The sequence below is a fragment of the Merops nubicus genome, unplaced genomic scaffold, assembly GCF_000691845.1.
Source record: "Merops nubicus isolate BGI_N331 unplaced genomic scaffold, ASM69184v1 scaffold3464, whole genome shotgun sequence".
Classification (NCBI taxonomy): Eukaryota; Metazoa; Chordata; class Aves; order Coraciiformes; family Meropidae; genus Merops; species Merops nubicus.
The window spans coordinates 15,998-39,795 of record NW_008603429.1 but is presented as its reverse complement, the minus strand read 5'-3'; the positions used below and the strand labels follow the sequence as shown (position 1 = coordinate 39,795).

Below are 23,798 nucleotides of genomic sequence, written 5' to 3'. Positions count from 1 at the left end.
CTTCCAAGAGGCTCGGGGCAGCGCCGAGTTCAGCCCCGCTGGGCCCTGCTCAGGGCTGGCCCTTCCCCTGGCGTGTCAGCCGCCGGGCGGGCCGAGCAGGCCGCTCGGAGCGAGGGCAGTGGAGAGGCGAGGCCACCGTACCTCATTTCGGATCTCCTGGCTCAGCCCTTCAGCTTGATCCAAGGGGAAGCCAGACACCAGCTCTGTGGTCAGGACATGCTTGCTGCACAGCTCATCCACTACTCTGGGGACGTAGAAGAAGGGGTGGTCTTTCAGCAGCTCCCTAGGGGATGGGAAAAGGAGAGGAAAGGGTTAGGAGCCCCGAGCGCAGCCGGGCCCCCGCGACACCTCGCGCACACGCAGCCCCTCCACGCCACCTCAGCAGTTACAGTAGGGATCGAATCACCAGAAACCATGCCTGTGACTTAGAGCTGCCAGCTCCTGCGGTCCGTCTCCTGCCAGAGCGGTGACATAAGGAGAGCTCCAGGCTGGTATATCAAGGGGCACTGGGCTCCTCTGCTCACCCGACTTCACCTCAGGGCCAGGCCACACAGGTAGTAGAAACAGGCCTTTGCCAAGGGGAGCAGGGCCACAGGGGCAGCTCTGCAGAGGGACCGGAGGGGCACCCAGCCTCTGGCAGCTCTCCCTTGCCCAGCCTCCGGCAGCTCTTCCTCATCCAGCCTCCATGTACAAACCATCTGGCATTCAGATGTTCACCACTGCATTGTCCCCAAAGTTAAGTGACCTGCCGTGCGTGTGGAACACAGGCAGATGGGAAGGGCTGAAGGCAGTGGTGTGAACATACTGGAATTTCCGTGCACAGGCAGCTTCTCTCTGGTAGTCACACTCCAGGGCCAGCTCTCTGCTCAGGACTTCAATCAAGTGCTCAGGGAACAAACCTTAAAGTCAAACAGCAAGAAAAACAAGTAGGCTTAGAAAAAAGGAGCCCCTCAGGCTAAGCTTTCCAGAGCTGCAGCAGAGGAGCAGCCAACTCTTGAGCTGAAGAGTACAGGAGGCCCCAAAGAGCCAAACCATATTTCCAGCTAGATACAGGTTCTGCAGTTAATCCCAGGCCAAAGCCACACAGCTGCTCCCAAAGCCAGTTCCTTCCAACACCATTCTTATACAGTAGGACTCTATTCTCCCCTGGTTCCCACCCCACAGCTCAAGCTGTCAGCTCCTGGTATTGGCATGTGCAAAGACACACACCAAGGAATGGAAGTACCCAAACACTAGCCTGGGCAAAAACTAAAAAAAAAAAAAAAGGCTCCAAACTGTATCTGCCTACAACTGAGAGCAGGCACTGCCAGGTAGAAACAGGTAGCATAACTGAAACATTGAACTGCAGCAGCCCACAAGCCGGGCCTGAGTCGCCAAGTCTAGTCTTCTCAGTGTTGGAGCTGGCAAACCAACCTCCTTCTTGGGCCAGACAACTGGGACCGCAGCAGCCTCTGCAGGGCCCTGCCCAGGCACCAGAGAGAATATCCCAGGTTTTGTCAGCACTCGGCCCGATTTTGAAGTAGTATTTGTACAGTGCCACTAAGATTTACAGCTGCTGCAGGCAGGTATTTGGAAGAAAGGACTAGTAAGTCCTATATTCCCTGTGGGAAATGGGACTCAACCACGGGATGAATGGGACATGGAGCAAGCTTCCAAGTCTGACAGTTCTCCACCACTCCACAACTCAGACAGAGAAGGACTGGGAAGAGCAGAGAATGGCAGGCATGGAGGGCCACAGGAAACATGGAGAATGGGTTCTGCCCAGTGTACCAGAAAATAACAGGGACAAAGCAAGACCAAACCGGAACACTGCCCACACTTCAAAGAAAGCCATCAAAAGTGAGTATACCCAGACACTCTACGCTTGGCCACGAGTCCCTCTGGGTCCTTCACTATAAAGAGCACACAGACACCAGTGCATGTTACTCATAGCCAGGAGAAACCAACACAGGTCCACTTCCCACCCCACTGAGTGGTTACTGGAGCCAGAATGTGCCCAGCAAAGGCAGCAGCAGCTTTGCAGCAGGAGAGGGAAGCAGACCATGGCTCCTCAAGTTGGCCCTGCACCCACATCCCACATGCACTGCCTCTCCCACTTTCTACAGTAGGTCTGTTCCTGGGCAGACTTAGCAATTCTGAAGTCCTTTTCACTGTTCCCTTGAAATGGTTTCCTCCCTCCAGTCTACTGCAAGAGGTATACAAAGCCTGGCTTGAAAGGGGTTGGCAGAACTCAGCTTGCACCAGCAAGAACACAGGGTCTACCAAGGGTCTGGGTCTTTTTACCTTCAGGGAGAATATTGCTCATGCTCAGGACAGTCATCAGGTTGTTAACATCACTGTTGATGCTCTGGGCGACTCCAGGGTACTGCAGGGCAGAATGGGAGAGAGCAGTGTTGAGACTACATAACCTATACAGAACAAGACAAAAATGCCTTCCAGCTCAACATCCCCTGACCTCCACAACACATCCACCTGCAGGCCGGCCATGAACTAGGGCATACCTGAACCACACACCTCTCCTCTAAACACTTATTCAAAGCTCTGCATCTAAAATGGGGGATAGAGAGACAGACTAAGATGCAGCTCCTTGCAACCAGAAGGGCCTGTTCAGGTCCTCTGACAGAGACTCTTCCAAAACATGAAAGGTTCTCTGACACAAATCCTGCAACAGCTATGGCAGTTGGTTATTTCCCTACCACAACTGAAAGCATGTGCCACTGACAGTCTTGGAATGTTTAATCCACAGCAACAGGGCAAGAGTAAGGCCCCAGCCCAGTCCTGGCAAAGGTTTCTCCTTCTGCTCTTTCTCACCTTGTCTGTCAAGAAGGGAACCAGCCCATAGAGCTGTGGAGCAGGATGTGCTGATACCACAGGGGTTAAACCTTCCATTGCTTTTACCTTGGCCAAACTTCAGAGTACCTTGGACACAAATGGCTTGAGAAGAGGGTACCAGTACCAAATCCATACTGTTTCTAAAGTATCTCCACTTGACAAAAAACACCAACCAGATGACCAACTTTGCCTGGAATCCTGGTCACTCAGCAAGAGACCTCACTCCTTTGGATTGTAAGCCATGTTGTACAAGGAGTTTCAGCTCTAGAACTTAATTGTGTTAGAAATACCTGCTTGAAGCTGTTGACAGCTTTAGTGTGACCTAGTGAATACCCTTCTGCACAGGCAGACTGCCACTGCTCAACAGTCAGTGCCTGCTTGTCACTTAATGCTGTAGAACTATTTCTTTTATTTCCCCAGAGAGTCTTTCCCCTCTGCTTGCACTAGGTAAGATACTGCTGGACCCAAATTTTCACTTGCATTAAAATGTTTTTTATCTGTCTAGCAGTCAACATACTTATTCAGCCCCCTGCCCTTCTGTGGGGCACAGACAAGAGCCAAGGCTGGTCTGGAAAGCCCACCTGGATTTTCATGGCAACTTCTTTCCCATTTTTCAAGCGTGCCAGGTGAACCTGACCAATTGAAGCAGCAGCAAAGGGACGTTCTTCAAAGGACTCCAGTTTATCCCTCCAGTTGGGGCCAAGATCGTTGTTCAGAGTTTTCTACAAATAATAATAAAAACAAACATCAGGGTACAGGAAGCAAAGATTTAATATTTTTGCTATGGGAAATCACATTCCTCTAAGGTGCCTCTCACAGGCTACAGTAGCTCTGAATACCCACACGCTGCATTCTAGATTGTCCCCCTTCCCCGTCACTGCACACCACTGTGAGGAGCGGCCCAGCCAGCAGTGCTCCCCCACCACTGAACTGGTTCTGGTCAGACCTGTGTGAGGCTCTGTTGCTCTGGCCTAAAGGACAGAGATCTTGAGCGCAAACACTGCTGCCTTAGTGAGACAAAAATCCCCTTTTTGGTGCCACTTGTTATCTTCCAGAACATGAGCAAGGACTTAAGATATTTCTCCTCTTTCACTCTGTTGCCAAGCTGAGCAGAAGCAAACCAGGCATGCAAGAGCGACTCTCTTTATGGCAATATTGACAATTAAACATCACAGCCTGCCTTAACAGCTTTTTTGCTACATTGCCAGACTGTCATATTGAAGTTCTGCCTCTGCTCAGTGTCTTTCAGAAGTTAAAGTACTGCTGGCAATTCCTTTTGCATCATTCTTAACATCTTAATTTACAGAGGGAAGTAGAGAGAAAGAAGGAACATGTACATTGGGGAAAGCAAATTTAGCTTGCTTCCTTCTGGCTATTCTTGATGGTGGGTTAGATTTAACCAAAAATGTAAGGACAAAGTTGCTGTTACTTTTCATCAGACTAAGGCTTTTAATGCTGTTTCTGAAATGGGATGCAGGCACTTCTAGACATAGGCTTAACATCCATGAGAAAGATGAGAGAGAAGAAACAGAAGAGGAGGCTACGTTCAGCAAGACCCCATATTTGTATGCAACATCCTGTTCCATCACCATAGTCCTGGGACATAAAAAAAAACCCCACGTTTCTCCCTCTGTCAAGAGCTAAGCTTCAATGTTTTGGAGAAAACACAGCATGTAACTGAGAGAAGGAATCAGATGTTACCCACAATGGAAAATATGCGACATTTATTGAAAGAATATTCTTGAAACTCCCCATCCACCTCCCTTACTAGGGTATGTTACAGGTGACACTTCATCTGTTACTGTCCCTCCCCCCCAGGAAGCAGGAAGGAACATTCCTTACCATCATCTGCTTTATCGGCATGAAGTCAGCACTCTGACGTACGCGCTCAAAAATCCGCTGGAGATGGGGGTTGATGAAGGCATCATCTGCCAAGGAAAAAGCACACGGCACTGCATTCTCCACTTCTTCAGCACACAAAGAAACAGGCACCTGCATTCAGACAAGCCAGGCTGTCCTGCCCCAAACACACCCCAGGGAAGGTTTTGGAAATAATTCTAGTCCAGAAACTCTCCATAACCAGAAGTAGCACCTGAGGTGCACCTCCTGAGGCATCTCACCTTTAGAATGCGACAAGCAGAAGTCCTGTGCGCAAGTAGCAGAACAAAGGGGAAAAAGCTACTCTTCCTTTTCACTTCTGAAAAAAACTGCATGTTACCCAAACAGTTCCTAAGCTGCTGCTTCCTGCTGCAACAAGAGAAAGTTCCAGTGCATCCCCTCCCAATTAACAAGGGAAAGACAAAGTAAGAACACACTAGAGGCATACTGAGAAACTTTTTATACTCTGGAATCATCAGCTGTCACAGAGCTCCCTGGCTTTGTCCTGCCAAGAGCAGCCTCCTTTAAGGGAATTGTAGAGAGCAATAAGGTCTTCCCTGAGCCTTCGTCTCTCCAGGCTAAAGAGCCCCAGTTCTCTCAGCTGCTCCTCAGAAGACTTGTTCTCTAGACGATTCACCAGCTCTGTTGCCCTTCTTTGGGCACACTCCAGCACCTCAACATCTTTCTTCTATTGAGAGGCCCAAAAATGAACCTAGTATTTGAGGCGTGGCATCACCAGTGCTAAGTACAGAGGACGATCACTTCTCTCGTCCTGCTGGCCACACTGTTTCTGATATAAGCCAGGATGCCATTGGCCACCTTGGCACACTGTCGGCTCATGTTCAGCCGTCTGCCAACCAAACCTCACAGGTCCTTTTCCACCAGGCAGCCTTCCAGCCACTCTTCCCTGAGCCTGTAGCGTTGCCTGGGGTTGTTGTGACCCAAGTGCAGGACCCAGCACTTGGCCTCGTTGAACCTCATTCCATTGATCCAGCCTGTCCAATTCCCTTCTTACTTGGAAGCAGATCAACACTCCTGCCCGACCTGGTGTCATCTGCAAACTTACTAAAATGAAAACTTACAAAATGTGTCATTCCTCTGTGCTTACAGGCACACCTACAACTACAAGTCTATCCCAGGAAACAAGAAACAAAGAGCTACCTTAAGAGCAGTGTCCTGGGAAGTGGGGTGGAAAGGAATGGCACGAAAAAGATACATAGTGCAGACACATGACATTAGCACTCAGCATTGTTTAGAAATTCCCACTGAAACCATAAGCAGCATTTAAAAGTACTAACAGAACTCCAGAGTGGAATGAACAGGAGTTTTGAAGGGGAGCTCCCATTCTGTCCCTGAAGGTCACAGAAGAGCAGGCTCTGCAGGAACAGTGAGTAGAACTCCTGCAGTGACATTATAACCCTGGAGAAAAGGCCAGACACTGCATTTGTGTGTGTGTCCAACACTGAAAACTTCTACTTTGTCATCAATGCTGTACCACTGCCACGCCTCTGAACACTATAAAAACTACTCTCAGGGGTACATGAAAGTATTAGCCTCCATGATGTAACATCATAACCTGCACCTCCTAGGATGACTGTGCAGGAGAAGGATGGACATCATGAAAAGTGACTCCTGCTCCTAATAAAGCCACTGGGTATCAAGCTATCAGGGCCTGCCACAGGTATTTAGGATCAATATTTGTTATTTTGCTTATTGTTGACATTCAAAAAACTCACAAGGTATTTCAACCCCTAGCTTGAGAGGACATTCTTAACTGGGGCTGCTTGACCACCACTGCTTTGTTTATGAGCACAACACCAAATAGCCAAGGAACCTGCAATTCCAGACTGACTGTATAGAAACTCAGCAGCAACATTAAAAATCAGTCATGCTGCGAGGCTTACAACATGCTGATGAATAAGGTTCTACGTCTTTGTGGTAAGCTGATGAGGCCTTACCAGAATGAAACACAAAGCAAGAGTCAAGGCAGGGCACTCCTAACTGACCAATGCAGCTGTCTTTCCAACATCTACAAAAGTACCAGAACATGGGGTGATTTTGGACCCTTGGCATCCTTTCTGTGCATGACCTTCAAGGATGATCATCTGTAACAAATCCACTGACTCCCAAAAGAAGACATCCAGTTTAAGGACACTGCTTTACAATTTTTGGGTGATTTAGCTGACAGATGCTCTCAGCTGCACCTGGACAAGGCAACACAGAGCACCTATGCTCAGTTGGCACACATCCTTGTTAAGAGAAGAAATCAATTCAAAACAAACACACGAGGCCACAGAGAAGACCATGAAGTGGCAAGAAACGCATGAAACTCTCCTGTCCAAACAGCCAGCCCAAGAACCAAATACTCTGCACTCCCTGTTGGAAGCGCCTAGCTTACTTCACCACAACGTCCCTCAGCAAGGTTACCAGGGGCCCACGTTCTCACCAGGCATTGCAGCACTCCATGAGCTTGTCATGAGAGTCAGATGAGGACTGGGCAGTACCACCAAGGTTGCTAAGAGCCTGTATGTTCTTGACACCAGTTGCTAAGGGCCTGTATGTTCTTGACACCAAAGTGAAGTCAATCAGCAAGTGTTTGACACTCCTGCCAGAGCTCAGTTATACTAGGAGACAGCAGACAAGTGACAAAAATCCAAAGCATTTCTGCTCCTCAGAGATGGCTTTTCACAGCTAGTCCCTCTTTGCTCACTTCCAAGCCTAGGTCAGCTGTAACCAGTCACTGGGGACATGAGGTGCAACTCAAGAGTGTCTTAAGAATTTCGACTCAGTCCCCACCTATAGCAGACAAGTTGACTTCACAGCTCATTTCCAGGCATGGCTCACTCACCCCACATAGCAAAGGCACTGGCCACAGAAAACAAGGAGCACAAGAGCTCCTCCTGGACCTGCACTGTGAACCATCAGCCTTTGGCACCTGGCAGTTTCCAGAGGGTGAGAAAACAGCATACGGGTGGCAGCTTTTGACAGAGCAGCTGCTGCCTCCCACCTAGCTCTGTCAGTGCTGCCATCAGCCTGGCATGCACCTAAAACAAGCACATGAAGAATGATGAAAGGCCACAGCCAAAGCTCTCTGGAACAGGGAGGTGGTCTCGCTCCATTGGCTAGCTCAAGTTACTTAATACAATACTAGAGCCAGCCTCACCAGTCAACACCTAAAAAAAGTTCAAGTAGAAGCACAAGCCAAGAAAGCCGAGTACTTCAAACACTCAGACACTGACTCAGTTACAATGACATCTTGAAAGCTATTTCCAGATAAGTGTAACAGCTATTTCTGGTTGGTTCTTCCCTTCCCTGTCAAGTTGGACAGAAGGTGAAGTGGATAGGTCCAGATAGGGTTTGAATTCAGCACACCTGCCACCCCCCAGGGAGAACCTCAGAGTTCAGTGCAGACACAGATGTCACTCATCCCTTCACCTGTGATCACTGACTTCAGAGCCCAATGGAGTACCCGTCCTCCATTCCAGCAGGCCACCCACACATAGAGCATGATGTAGCTCTGCTGCTCGATCATTCCTTTTCAAGCAGGCATTAAAATTCATGGACAGCATCACCTGATTTTCAGCCAGTTTTGGCTGTATGCCCAACACAATAGGGACATTGGGAAAGTGGTGGTCTATATTGCACACATCTTGTAGTTTCATACCGGGATTAGACTGAACTGGATCAAACATATCTCCTTTGGTGCTCTCACATGAGAAAGCCTCTTGTCTAGTCTCTCCACATTCACTTGACACTGACTGATTCCAGACAGCCAACTACATATCACAAGAAATCAACTGCCCCTCCTGGCAGCACTAAGGGGGACAGCTGAGGACCTATGGTTACCACTTACCTTGAATGCTTAACATCTGTCCCAGCTTCAGTGCTGCTCCCCGGACCTTGCACAAGGTTCTCACGATTCTTTCTGCGTTGGCCTCTGAGAGGAACGGGCTAGAATCCATCACTGCTTTCTTTCCTGAGGGCAAGGAGAGAAGCATACAGATAAACACCCTTGTCTCAGCAAGCTCACTTCGTGTTAGTCCACATTCAACAGATCTGTCCTTCCCTGCAGAAGCCAAACTAGGATTACACTCGTGGCCTTCATTGCAACCCAGGGGCATGGACTGAAGTTCTACATACATCTTGTGACAACTTTGACATTGTTGGCCTGAGGGCTAAGAGAAGCATGTCACAGCCTCCACAAATGTCTGTGCTGCTATACAAACCTTCCAGGATGCTGGGCAGATGTTGGTGCTTGAGCTCACTGTTTCAGCTAGCTCAGCCTAAAAACACTACATAAATGTCTCCCAAGACCCACAGCCTCAGCAGAGCAGTAGGGATGCTGGTGCTTCTTAGGGTGGAAGCAGGGATTCACACCAGCACCAAACCTCCCCCAGAACATGTATGTTCATACACACACATTGCTGTGCAACTGCACATCCAGAGTGTGCACTAGAAATCTGTCGAGTGGCATGGCTTTCACATCTCCCAAGTTCACAATAACTTTTCCTACCCAAACCAAAGTTTACTGTCTCCTGATGTGCAGGCAAAACAAACTCCCAACACCATAACCCCAGAACATCACGGCTGCATACAGCATTTTGAAAAAGCAGCAGATTGCAGATCTGTGAAGAGGTTAAACCAAGCTACTCAAATCCAGGGAGGCTGGAGATAGCCCTCAGAGGAGAAGCCCAGCAGAAGCTTTCATTCTTGACACCACGCTCTTCTTGGACAATTGTGCTGGAGAGGAAATTAAGTCTTGCTGTCACAATTGTCAGCCTTCTTCCTCTCTCACATCCTCACATATGCATGGTGTTCCTCACCACATTCTTATGGGCAGGCCGCTAGTCACTTGTTCTGACTGCATGTAGAGGCTGTGCAGGGAGACCAAACCCTTCTGTCCCTTCTCCCATCAGCAGTCATGCAAGCATCAGCTTCCACAGAACAAGGCCCAGAATACAGGTATTCAAACACACATGTTCCTGTCCCTGAGAACAGGTGAAGCCTGGTGTCTGGCAGGCTCCCCAGGTGGTCACTGCAGCCATCTGCACGCCAGTGCCACGGTTCCGAGCAAGCAATGTGGGTTTCATGTAGGATAAGAAGCACATTCCCCTCACTTTTTTTTGTTTTAAAGGAGAGGGAAGGAGACCTTGGTTCCATGTTGTTGTCCCCCTGGGAGAAGCAATGCAAATCTCCTTCTCCAGGGCAATGCCCAGTAAAGCAGGCACAGAGAGGGCAGGCAGGCGCCTGCCAACCACTCCTCTTGAGCCTGCAGACCAGCTTCTGCTGATGGGAGAGCCAAGCAGGAGGAAGGTCAGGGCCCACAGCTGGTGTGCTGATCTTGGAGCTACTTTTTTTTTGTTTTAAAAAGCTTCAGAGGAAAGTGCACTATGGACAGAACAGCTGAAGGACCCATATACAAGAAGCAGAGCCCAAAAAGGCACAGCAGCTGCAACAGCACTGAAGATCTCAGGCTGATGGAAGTTACTAGTATGTCTTGTAGAGGCTAGAGCAGCAAGAGCTCCTCTCCATCTCCAGCTAGCTCTCAGGAAGGTATGCAGAGGGAGCTTAGACTGGCCTGAGGACTGGAAAAAGAACCAAGGGTCAGACTGAAGTAGCTGCTGTCTAAACTCTGGGAGCTCACACAACTTGGTACCACTTTCTTCAGGTTCTAAGCACGTTAGTGATCTAACAGACACCCTTCATTCCCTGCAAGCAGCTGGCTTCCTTCCAAAGCCTTCCCTGGAGAAGCGATACCACTGAACTCCCCCCTGCCAGTGCACAGAGGTGCCAAGCCCTGCCCCCCCCATCCTTCTGCCTCCCTTCTCTTTCCTTTACTTGTTTTAGGGGAGAGCAGCATGCTACTGCACATGGGACTTGTACCTGTACAAATCCCTATCTTAAGCAGAGAATGCACAGGAAAAGGAGAAAGGAATAACAGCACCAGGAAGGAGTACATAGGCAACCATCCTGCTCTTGAGAGCAAGGTGCAGATGAGCAGGAAGGGCCCAGAAGTCACCATCTGCATCACACACAGAAATCCTCAGAGCACATTTTGCTCTAGATCCTGGATGTAAGTAGTCTGGGAGACTGAAGAGGTAGAACTGCCCAGAGCAGAAGAATCTGGCTTTGCCCTCTTGAAAAGCTGGCTTGCTCTGGAGTGTGGAATGCTTGAAGCCATCTAACAGAGCTCTGGCTCTCAAGGATCACATCTCACCTGTCCCAGCAGGAAAAATCTGTCTCGTTAGCAATGATGAGACAAATAATCCCTTGTATGAGCTCCAACAAACACACAGGAGCTAAGGAAAGTATCAAGCCAAAGCCTTACCTTCCCTCAACACCTGCACACAAAAACATCCTCCTTTGAGTCTGCAGCAGGATAAAAGAGTTAGTTAATGATTAAAGTCACCTCCAGAAGCCAACGAACCCTGACAATTTTAGAAGTGTCTTATCAGAGAAAGAGCCAAACACAGGCACGCCCCATCCTCTTCTCCTGGCATGCTTCCCGTGGAAGTTAAGCCCACAGGGCCACTACCTGGTCAACAGGCAGCCCAACAGCATGTGATCAGCTGTTGCTTTTTTATGTATTTGGCTAAAAGTGGGCATCAACAAGAAGGTGACCCAAAAGCAAGAGTCAAAAGCAGGATTATGTAGATGGCAAGTAAAGAGAAAACACGGCATAAGCTCCCAAGGCTAGGTGCAAGCGAAGTGTAGATAAAAGCCAGCACAAGTTCATGAAGAAACATGCCAATTTTCACAAAGTTAACATTTCTCCCAAAGATGGCAGGCACCTTTTGATGCTACAAACTACTTGCTCCCCATCTTAAGATCACAAAGTTGTGGGTTTGTTTGTTTGTTTTTGGTCTGGTGTGTTTTGGGTTTTTTTGTTTATTTGTTTGTTGTTGTTGTTTTGTTTAGTTTGTTTGGTTTTTTTACCTACTTCACCAAGGAAGGAAGAAAAGGCAAATAGAAGTCACATCTAAGCATGCTGTGGCAACAAGGAGCTCTCAGAAATTAAGGCTCCTGCAGCCCTGGTGCATGGAGCCCTTCAGCTCTTCCACAGCAGTGGAACATGACAGTAGCAAAGGAGGTGGAAAAGCAGCAAACCAGCCCCCGGACTTGGTGTGCATTTTTTTTTAGGAGCACCTGCCACACAAACTCTGGGGCAAGGGAAGAGTCAAGAACACAGCCTAAGCACTGACAGCTCAAGGAGGTCGCAGTATTCCTTGGTGTAAGAAAAGAAATCTACGTTCACAGCTAAGTCACCTGCCAGCCCTTCAGGGCTCTGCCCAGGCTGGCATTTGCACAGTCCCCAGCAGAACCACCCAGTACAGGTAATATTAATCAGTTACAAAGCTGACCTTGAACCCTGAGTATCTTTACTAGTCATGGCAGCTATTTATCTGGGCACTCATTCATTTGTACTCCTGGAAATCTGTTCTATGCTCCCATTCCCACCCCATGTCAGCCTTGTGCTTTAGGTCCATGCTTGAAATACTGAGACCACCATCAGGGTCACCAGTGACTAAGGAGGTTATCTTTAAGTTTAATTAGCTACATCAGCCTACCAAGTAAATTCCTGTTGAAAATCAAGTACAGCTAACCTTTTATTGAGGGCCCTCTTGGATGGGCCAAGCCGCTTAAACTTAAAGAGCACAGCATTAGGCCCTCAGACTCTTAAAAAAGTAATTAAAACAAAACCAAACAAAAAAACCCTGCACCTACTCACAGGATTTTGACAGTGGAAAGAATTTACATATCCCTAGGGCATCAGGCTTGGATGGAGAAGGGAGAAATTCAGCAATTCTTGCACCAGATTTTCTGTTCAAGAATAAATCCCCTAAGAAGTGACTTGTTTATGGAAACAGAGACAATCCAAGGCAGAGAGAGAAGGGCCCTGTGGCTACTAAGCAAGGATGGGGAAATTGGGCAGGAAAGCCAGATCAGCACTAGTGCTGCTGTTAGAGAACATGCATGGCAGCAGGCATCTGTGGTCCCTCCATCTGATAACAGCAATGGAAAGAAGCAGTACGAGCCATACTGCTAGGATCCCTTGCAGCTCAGGAGCTTCTGGCTTGTGGTTCTGCCACTGAAGGACCAGGGTTTCTAGCTCCATGTTCAGTACTGACTGAACAAGAGAAGGGTAACCACGAGACGGCTCTTTCCCATCACTCCTGGCTGCCAGTGAGAGCGTGAAATTCTTAGGCATATCTTTGGGCATATATACATCCCACTTGTTTAAGTTTGAAGTGCCAGGAAGTTACTATTAATATTGCAGCAGTAGGGAGAGAAAAGTCATCCTCTACCAGCTTGCAGAGAACAGGACAGTATGTCATCCTCAACAGAGACAGGTCTTAGCCTGAGCTTTCTGCTGGCAGCCAGAAAACTTGGACACAATTGCCTTAAGCTGAAATAATGAAAGGGGTGCAGAGGTATTTTTTTAAGAAAGGTAGAAGGACCTATGTGTCAACAGACTTCCCTGAAGAACTGCTAAGGCTGGGACTGCCAGACAGAGTCAAAAAAATGGGATCTTGGACTCAAAACTCTGTCCATACACTGACACATTTTTGTGGAAGCAGAACCCATGGAGGGAACTCTCATCCATGGAGCCTTACCCATCACTGTAAAATCCTGAGGAAAACATCCAAGGACACCAGCTAGAGGCTGTAGTTGAGTCACCCAGAGACGATCCTGCATTCTTGGCCTGAGGAGCTCCAAGAAAGCATGAAGACTGAAATAGTCTTTTACTTCTTCCTCACCTCAATAGCTGCTGCTCTAATTATCTAACCCCCATGCCTAGCATCGAAGTTGGCAGCTCTCATTGCTTTATTCTTTAATCAAGGTTTGTTCAAGAAAATTACTCTTCCCAAAGCACAGCTCAGGCTGCGAAGCAGACTTCTGGCACCAAGTTATAGTTACAAAATAATCATTTCTTTAGCAAGAGGAAAAGTCCAAGGGTACAGTTGCGTTATTACAAGGATTTTTTCCTTGTTGCCCTCTAAAGAATCTTTTCCCATGCTCTGAGGCAGAGAAACAGAGCTCATGTTATTCCCTCACATTTCATAGCTCTGCAAGCTTGTTGGTTTTCTTTTTTTTTTTTTTTTTTGGGGGGTGTGCCCAATTAGAAAATAATCTAGCAAGCAGGGGAATAACAGTTGTGCAATTCTTCCTCTGCTAAAAGCAAAGCAATTCATCAACTTCCAACAGGTATGAACAATCTGTCAAACATCACAAGCACTGAAGGTAAAAGCCTTCAAGGATTCTCTATGGGATGGGCTATGTTTGTCTGAATGTGTGTTTTTAAATCAAGGCAAAGAAATCCACCCAGCCAGCCTCAAACACCTCAGGTCACAGAGAGAAACAACAATTCTTAGCCAAAGATCTTTTTTTCTTCCTGGGCTGTTCTGCATTGCCTAGCTTTACAGGAAACACAAATAGGCAAGTAGGTAGTGTCCTGGGTGGCACACAATCCTTGCCTTGCCTGTGTCCCACCACCACAGGGCCATCTGCTGGAGGGTTATGTTTGGGTTTGAGGTTTTCTGCTCAGTGTTTTTTTTGTTTGCTTGGTTTTATTAAGGTTCTCCATGCTCCACACTTTATTTTGTTTTCAGCCACTTCAGTATCTCCTGCAGCAGAGGTTCAAGCTATCTCAGTCTCCATCCTTCTGCCACCCCCAAAGACCACCAGGGGAAAGGCACAAACTGGCCTTGGAGCAGAACGCTACTGGCCACAGAGCAATCTTACAAGGACCAAGCAGTTGTCATTATCTCAAAGCAATGCTTCTGAACCAGGGACGCTTTGACTTCATTTTTACTTCTAGCTGCAAGTGCTTAACCCTTCCCCAGTTCCCTCCAGTCACTGGAAATATTCCAAATACACCAGCCAAACCAGAGAGACCAGCTGAAGACCAAACAGCCTGCAATAACTGTAGACTAAGAACTTCTATGTTTTGCAGGACCCCACCAAAATCTGTGGGCAAGAAACAAGTGAATGGAGCCATAAGCTTCAGAGTAATCTCCTGTTTTCTAGGAATGAACACTGTCCTTTCCATACCCTAAAGCATTCACCTGCACATAAACATTTGGTACCACCCTATTTAACCAAAACAAGCTTAGAAGAAAGCCACCAGAACATCATCAGGTACAACTCTGGAAGGTTTAAACTCCAACTTCAAACAAGCTGGGAAGAAGGCAACATGAGGTCAATTTGTACAGCACAGCCTTTTGACCTGTTAAACAAATCCTTCAGAAAGCAGAAAAAAAAAAAATACTGGAAGAATTGCCATTTAACATGTACATAAAGTGTCTTGCCTCTCTTCAAAGAGAGCAGCCATCCTTGGAGTTCCTACCAAGCAGAACATCCTTACATGTCAGAGTGTAAACACCAGCAACAAAGTTTTCAAACACATGGGGTCATCTACAGCTTCCATACCAACAGAACTACATGGATTCACTAAGCAGTTTAAAAGAATTGTTTGGCCAAGACAATCCAACAGCAGGCACATGTATCATAGTCAAGCTCATGGGTGTCTGTGGGAAAGGAAGCTGTAGGAACTGTGCTGGCATAAACTCATTCTCTCACGTATACCTCTGACTTTTGTCTACACAGTGAGGTTGTGGTGTACTTAGATGGAGAAAGAGTCTGGAGGACAAGTAGGATTATGTTAAAAATAGAAGAACTACCCACATCCACCTGTTATTCTGCCTGCCTCACCATCCCAGCTTTCAAAAGAATAAAGTCTTGCAAATGAAGGTAAACTGCATCCTGAAAATAAATTTAAAAATTTGGGGGAAAAAAAAAAAAAAAAAAAAAAAGAGAAAACGTTAGAAGGAGCTTACCACTGCGCTCCTCAGGTCTAAGGCTCTTCTTTGCAACTTCTGCCAATGCCCCGATCCCAAGACCAACAGCCAGTCCTTTAAAATATGAAGAAAAAGACCCAGGTCAGAATTTAAAAACCTTCTGAAACACATACAGAGGCTTTTTTGTCATTAGCCATAACCCACACAGTCAAATGCACAGCAGCTTCACTAGAACATCCTGGCTTTTGCAGTTGAGTCATCTTCAAGTTGGGACACTGAACTGCCTTCTGCTGTACTTCGGCTCAGCATGCCAGCCAGGTATCTTAGGCTAGGCCAGTCTGGGATGTCCAGCTCTTATGAAGCATGTCAACGAGTGCTACCTAGAGCTCTGTGCTCTGGTTGATGTCCTGCTGGAGACTGAAATTGTTGGGTTTAGAAGAGGGGAGGAAAAAAGCTCACAAATATGGTTCTCAAAGTACAGTTCTCAGGAAAGAGCAGAATTCTCCTCACCCTCCACCATGCTACCACAGCAGGGGGAAGCAAAACTGCATTTAGATGAAGCCACTGCCAGAAGAGTGTAAGGCTCTGTGACCCTGATGTCTAAGCATTCAGGTGTGTTTGTTCTCATAAGCTGTCTTTGACTCTCATGTGCCCTTTGACTATGATGAACAGCAGCATGTTTTTCCTGAGGCCCACCTTACCCAAGCAGTGTTGTAACCTGCAACTCCAAGGAGCTGTGGTGGGGAGTAGCCCCACACAGTAACAGCAAGGCCATGAGATCAAACACCAGCACTCCACATGTACTTATCACCCCTTCAAGCAGTGAATTCTAGGGTGTTGTCTCACTGCCACAGATTAAGCTCCAACTACAAAAGAAGCATTATCTGCCACCACTAACATGACCAAAGCCACCAAAGATTAGATGAGACACAGATCTAATCATGCAGTAATCCACACTACCAAAGGTCTCACTGCCTCACCGTTTTCAAAATATTGATTTTTCTGGATAATAAATGAGGCAGGCGACCAGACAGCTGGTGCTCCCACACAGCTCCTCATCCCAGCATGCCTTACTCCCTCACCACTAGCAGCACCGGGTGTGCATGCTTGCCAAGTGCCCCAAGCCCTCCCTGAGGCAGTGCTGGACAGCTTCCCAGGTGAAACACCCAGGGGATGCAGCCCGTACAAAGAAGGAAGCCCAGCTGACCAGCACATGGCATTTTGTGCAAGAGGAAACACTGCACAATCTTTGTAGTCTCGAGTGAGGAACCCTGGGCATAAACATGTTGAACCTCACCTCGCATTGAGTTTTGACTCTCTCCCACCAGATAATTAATTTATGCAGACACTTCAACAGTGCCAAGCCTTGCATGACCACTGAGCAAGTCTTTTGTACCAGAAATCCAGGCATTAGCCGAACAAAGTGAGAGAGATATCCTTAGACTCCACAGGAAAGAGGCAAAGAGACTTTTCAAACACAGCAGAAACAGTATCTATTAAAATACTGATACACACTCATCTCGAATCAGATCCCACATGCAAGACAGTAACTTGAAGCAGAAAGTCCTGAGAGTTAGCCAGGAATCCAAAGATCAGTACCTCATCAACAAAATGTGGTTTCCTCGACTGAACACCACTCACAGAGCACTTCTGTTGGCCCTGATTCCACTTTCACGACCTCCATATCAATGCTCCCCATCAGAAATCAACCTGGTTGTTATCAGAGCTAGAATAAACTGGGATGGCCGTGATTGGTTCCAAATTAAATATGTTGCATCTCTTGCTAAAGGAGTTGCTCAATACTGAGATTTACTGCCTCCACCTAAAATAAATAATATCTTAAGTTTTTGATCTCTCTTCGTCATTAATATACAAACCACTTCAAAGGCTAATGAAAGACTAGGATCCAGATTCTACTCTGTCCTCCAGAATAAAGCTGGAGAAGTTCTAGCATGCTCCAAAGCAGCTTGTGGTTTACATCCTAGTAGGCAAAATCAGATAATGAATGTGTGTGCACCTCCCCTCTCATGGACATACATGGCTGAGCATCTGAATTAAACCATATTGTAGACCACACTAGAAAAAGAGCTTCTCTTAGGGTAAGTGCTCTTAGAATTTGCTCACCGCTCCACTCTGTCCAATTTGCTAGAAAATAAACTCCCATCATCAAACAACTGCTGCAAACAAACTGAAAACAGGCATAAAGAAGTTTATGGTTAAACAGCTGCTAAGGTTTAAAAGATCTGAAATTGAAGCAAAGGCTTCGAGCACCTTCACACGATAACCAGAGCGCACAGCAGGATATTTAGCTCAGAGCACTAGAGGAAAATGCAGTGCAGCGTTCCTACTTCAAGCCTTCAGTAACCACCTGGAAACAACTCAGGGCACACACAGCCCTGCTCTAAATGTGCTAGCAGGAGAGTAGATAATACTCTTATGACTGTGCATGGTCAAGTGCATCTGGGGCAATTGCTGCTTCTTAGCAGTCAAGTCTGAAAAAAAAAAAGTCAACTGTGTATGCAACCTTCTATCACTAGTAACAATTCAAAGTTGTATTTTTCACTCAACCAATGCCAAAACTTGGCCTTTTCCCTGAACATCCAGAGCCTAGAAGAAGACAATGTTTTCCAGATGTCTCAGTTGCTCACTTTATTCTTTTGTTCTTACCAAATTATTATCAGAAAGATGAAATTAGAGAATAATGGCCTACATTCCTCACACCTGTAATTCCATCCACTAACATCAGTACTAGGGATCAGTCTGACCCTGAACTTCAGGAACATTATCACCTTCTCCTTTAACAACTTGGATTTCATTCACTGTGGCATTTGGAGCACAAACAGCTCACACAACAAAAAATAGCATGGAAAACTTCACCCTTCCTCATCTTACAAACCTGACTAATGCTCTAGGGTTCAGAAAGCAAATACTGGACAGGAGGGTTCAAAGCTGAAACATTCATTTCCTAAAATGTCACCAGATTTGTTTTCCAAGCCTCTTTTGCACACCCATCCATCTGAAAGGCTGTGGTCTAGGTACATGTTATTTGAAGAGGAATACTGCTGTGTACTGGGTCTGGCTGTGACAGGAGTTCATTTCCTTCAGAGCAGTCTGCATCATGCTGCATGTTGGATTTGTCACTGCAAGCGTTTGCACAACATCAAGGCTTTTTCTTTTTTCTTTAACCCTAACCCCAACAGTAAGCAGACTGAGGGTAGAACCAGCCAGGAGAGTTGACCCTAATCCCTCAAAGGAATATCCACACCACATAATGCCATGCTAAACAGCAAAAGCTTGGAGAAAGGAGGGGATGTTTGGGGTTATGATGTTCACCTTCCCAAGTAACTGTTACAGATGCTGAGCCCCTGCTTCCCAGGAACTGGCTGGACATCTGCCTGCCAAGAGGCTCCAGCAAACAAACTCCTCTTGCTGCTTTGCTTGCATGTGGAGTTTTCCTTCACCTGTTAAACTGTCTTTATCTCAACTCCCAAGTTTCTCACTTCTGCTCTTTCTATTCCTACCACAGCAGGATGGAAACAAGTGAGTGGCTGCGTGGGGCTTAGCTGCCAGCCAAGGTCAACCCTCTACCTCCTGCCAACTGTTCACCTACTACCAGGAACAAGTCATCCCTCCAAAGAACCTGCACTCACAGCTGTAGGAAAGCACTCTTCTCCCCTGGGCCACTCATCTGCTGACATTCCACAAGTCACAAGTCACTCTTGACATCCTTCATCTCCCTTGACTGCAAGATGAGTATTTCCTCCAAGATTTATCATTTTGGAGCCATTTTCAGCGTCACTGAACACAGCCACTGTTCAGCACCTTAGAAAAAGACATCCCCACACCCCTCTAGAATGTCACACTCCTGTATTTTGAACTTCATGCAGACAGATTATTTCAGGCCTGGAAAATGCCATGTGGTTTTATACCAGCAGAGTGCCTCTTCAGACATTTCCCAGGCATCTCCAGCACCCATTACACTTCAAACCAAGCTCATCAAGAGATGGTCTGGCATCAGTTTTGTTCAGGAAGAATCCTCTTGCTCAGCAACTGACACAACAAAACAAACAGGAGACAGAATGGGCTGTTACCACTCCACTTAGCCTGCCCAGTGCAGGGCCGGGCAAGACTCTCCCGTGGAGCAGCCTGTGCCCTGGGTTTGGTCACATCCAACACTGCAAGCACCACACTGAACAAGCTGCAGACAGCTGTGCATACATTTCCACTAGCTTTCTGAGCACTAAATGCTCACCAGAGCAAAGCCACGCTCCCTTGTCACTTGTGTGACTATCTGAACCCTGTAATTTTCAGTCCTGTATATACTATAATACCTCAAGAGGCTAGCTGCCTTTTTTTTTTTTCCAAAATTGCTACAATCACATTAGATCTAAACTTCACTGCAAGCTCCCTGAACTTAATGCAAAAGAATCTTATTTTATCTTTAAAATAATAAACTGGAATATGATTAAGGGAGACAGAAACTGCTTAGAATAGTCAGATGATCCAAGGAAGTGAGAATGGAAATAAAGAAGAGATCAAGAACTGTGTGGGTGGAACTGATGAGCCATCAGGCTACAAAACAAGTATGGAACAAAACAGTGCAGAAAAATCTGTTTTACCAATTCCAACCCCAGGAAGAAAAAATAAAATAAACAAAGTCAAAGATTATATTTAGTACTATAAATGCAACCACAGGCAGTTACTGCAGCAGCTGCAAGAAGCATACAAAAACACCTATAAAAGACAAAAGTTCAGTAGAGGATCCTGTGCTGATTGCAGAGAAACACAAGCTCGGTATTACATGCAAGCATTGGAGAAAATTATCTTCAATCTTTCCAGCAAAACAATCTTTGCTTCCAGAAGAACTAAGAAGCTAAGCAGAGTCTGCAGTCCAGGTATTTCTGCTGCCTGTTACAAATTTGTCCATCACCCACCAGAGTGTCCTCACACCACAGCTGAGAGCTCAACGTTCCCTGTAGCACTGGGGAGACAACAAAAACATGCAATGGCAGGAGGAGGAATGATTCAAGTGTGAACAGGATCATGCCAACAGCATGGGAATTCAGCTATTTGAACCCCAGGAATAGTTACATGAATTCTGCTTTTGACCTACTCAGCATCTTTCCATCTTCTCCAAGCCCAAAACAATGTCCTCCTAATATGCAAATTAAGGAAAAAAAGAAAAAGATTGGGTTTTATTATACCAAGAAAAGTCAAGAGTCAAAGATAGGGGAAGAATCCACCTCAACCATTTTATTTCCCACAATGATTTCCTGGGGTCTTCAAATGAAAATGGCAGCCCAAAGCACACAAGAAACACTGCACAAAAAAATTACTTGCTCTAAACTACACTCCCTTCGTAGACATGGAGTAGCCTCCTGCCCTTAATTCTTTTCACCCCCCAACTATGCTATTCTCTATTTAATTCTGCTCATTTAAATGTCGTAGGAAGCAAGGACAGAGCTGGGTCACTACTATTCCACAGGTTAACAGTGATATCCCCTGCAAAAGGCCAGTTGTTAACCACCATCCCTCAGCAGCAGGTGCTCCCAAAAGCAGTAATGTAATGGGAGACTCATTAAATCATCCTACACTTTGTTTCTGACTCCCCTTGAAAATGCAAGAGAAAATGCAGGAGACAGAAGACATGCAGTGCGGGCACAGGGAGCTTCCAACTCACCCACCACTGAGCTTTGGAACACTCAGTTCACTTCAAGCTTTTCTTGCCTTCTCTATTAAACAAAAAAAAAAGACATGAAGTGGGATGGATCTTAGGAAAGTGAAAAATCTATTCTCATGTCAGTTGGAAACAGCCTCCTGTGCCCTCACAGCACTCGGTTAATCAGCCTCACTTTTCAGCTTGCAGATCTTTTCAAAAATTCTACACGTTACCTCCTGCTTCACTCCTGAGCACAGTACCCAGAAAGGATGGACAGGAGGACAGTAAGGAGCTAGGAGAGGCACACAAGTATCACCTTCCTCTGCTCACGGTCTAAAAGGAAAACAGTCAGCTCTAAGCCAGAGCTCACCAACAACTCCTGAGGAACAAAAAACAGGTGAAAGCAGATGGTACACCACAGCTCTTGCCATTTGCTAATGTTTACCGGCTCTCTCAAAGCCACATGCAGGTTGGAAAAAACACTTGAACTCAAGAAAATAGGAAGAAGGAGCTGCTCCTTGTTAAAAATAGAGTCCTTCTTTCCATGCAGTTCTAGAGGCTGTTTAAAAGCTCCTATCAGTCTGGACCAAGACGTGACTGTTAAGAAGTTTTCCTTACAGGCAGTCGTTCCCTTGTGGGGCTGCCCACACTACTTCAGACTCACCACACCCACAGAAACCTTCTTCAAGCGTCACCCAGCCTACCAAAATATTACCAAGGGATTTCTTAAACTGGAAAAACCTACCTACAGGCCACATCTGTTGTTCGTTAGCCAGTGTACTGACAGTACTATTTCTCCTTGCTGTTGCAAGGAAAAAATTCAGAGCAGAAGATAAGCAATGAATGCTAGACAAGAGACTGCAAAGACCAGAAAATCCAAACACCATTTTTGCAGCACAATGTCTGCCCAAAAGCATTCTGAAAACAACAGCTCTGTCTTGCCAATCATTTCAAGCATGTAAAACAGAACTGGAGAGGGCAAGACCAAAAAATAAGATGACACACAGAGATATGACTGGGGATGCTGCTTGTAAACAATCATTTCTTTCTTACTCTCCCTTTGCGGTTTCGGTTTGGTGGGGGTTTGGTTTGTTTTTTAGCCTGAGGTTAGGAGAAGACAGGTAGGTAGTTATATTTCCCCTTGAAGCATGAGTCAGCCTTTCCTCAGCCTTGAGTGCCAAGAGCTTGAGCATACATCGACAGCACTGGAACTCAAAGTTCACAGAAGATTGGTCATCTGCCACTTCACATCCACCAACTGTCAGCAAGAAGCCACAGATAAATTTGGAAGGTGACACCTAAAAGTGCTGTGACACCTTCCATAAAAAAAAAATCAAGGCTAGAACAGAAACCTATCCTACTAGAGCTTAAAAACAAAGCAGTCAAGTAAGTTTTAAAATGATGCCTTATTACTCCAAAAAGCAGATCACACATCCTGCTTCCCTTTGAGGACTGCTAAGCATGCTGAGAAGCCAGAGCATCTGCAACGAATTACAGGGTTAAAGAGATCCGATCAGCATTAAAACCTTATGCTATCATAAAACTCACTTGCTGTTTATTCCTGCACTGCATAGAATCAGTCTCTGTCTCCAGCTCCTCCTAATGTGAATATTACTCTGACGAAGAGACACAAAGAGGAAGAATAATTGTTTTTTTAATCTAACAGTTGATCTGAATTACATGTGACAGGCTATTTTCCTTTCTTCTAGAATCTGTAACAAGGATGTTTACAATGCACATCTGCTTCTGTAACAAATTTTGTGGAAGAGAATCACAAGAGCCTAAAATGCTACTTGGGAAAGACCATTCACAACCTAGATAGGCTACTAGCATCTCAAAACACTACCAGCACAAAAAAAAAAATCAAAACAAAAAACAAACCACAAAAACCCACACACAACAGAAAACAGAGGGGCTACTCATCTAATGATTAGCTAAGCAAGACTGGCTGTGATTATCTTTTCCACCTGCAATACTGTGATAGTTCCCTTTTTCTCAAGAACATGTTAAGTCCTTTGATGGCTTTGGATATGAGATAAGCACCATCTGTTAATATTACTGAAGATATTTAGCTGCTTTTTAACATAGCAAGTCCTCTTCTGCAAATAAAATGCACCTAGGTTTCAGCTAGCTTGATCTTACAACCTCACTAAATCAAACCTTGACTATTATCTCCCCATCCTCAAAAATCAATACCAAGATGCTATGTTTTTTATTTAACCACTGTTCGAGAAGTAACAAGGATAAGAGTGACTTTTTTTTTTTCCCCATTTCAGAACAGGTGTACCAAAGCTAGGCTTCAGGAATATCAGCTGCCATCTTAAAACATACAGAAACCCACGGCAGCTCTGTAGTTCTTGTTTACCAGTAGCTTGCCTAATGCATCTGAAAGGTCTGTTTAGGTGGGGAGCCTTTTCCTCTGCTTATTATCACAGTAGCAGTTAGGTATGTTAAAAGAGTGGCAGAAGACAGGATTCAAAGTATAATTTCATTCTGACTAAAGGGCAAGATCCATAATTGTAACAAAAAAGCTCAAGCCAAGCTCTGAGCTAACAAGCTGTCTGTAAGAAAGCACTTTCCTATTAGCAAGCTCAGCTAGAAAACAGAACCAAGTAAAGCTTCAACTAAAG

At 46.0% G+C, this 23,798-nt stretch overlaps 1 protein-coding gene across 1 annotated transcript in view; it reads right to left on the bottom strand.

The window, feature by feature from the left end:
- The window catches only part of ADCK3 (aarF domain containing kinase 3), a 32,924-nt gene that overhangs the window by 4,773 nt on the left and 4,353 nt on the right, over positions 1-23,798 (bottom strand). Inside the window, exons 4-10 of the mRNA XM_008938641.1 lie at positions 15,549-15,623; positions 8,564-8,686; positions 4,675-4,760; positions 3,414-3,554; positions 2,284-2,365; positions 806-899; positions 142-283 (exon numbers count right to left, since the gene is read on the bottom strand). Of these exons, the coding sequence (XP_008936889.1) occupies positions 142-283; positions 806-899; positions 2,284-2,365; positions 3,414-3,554; positions 4,675-4,760; positions 8,564-8,686; positions 15,549-15,623 (743 nt within the window). The remainder of the gene's footprint in view (positions 1-141; positions 284-805; positions 900-2,283; positions 2,366-3,413; positions 3,555-4,674; positions 4,761-8,563; positions 8,687-15,548; positions 15,624-23,798) is intronic.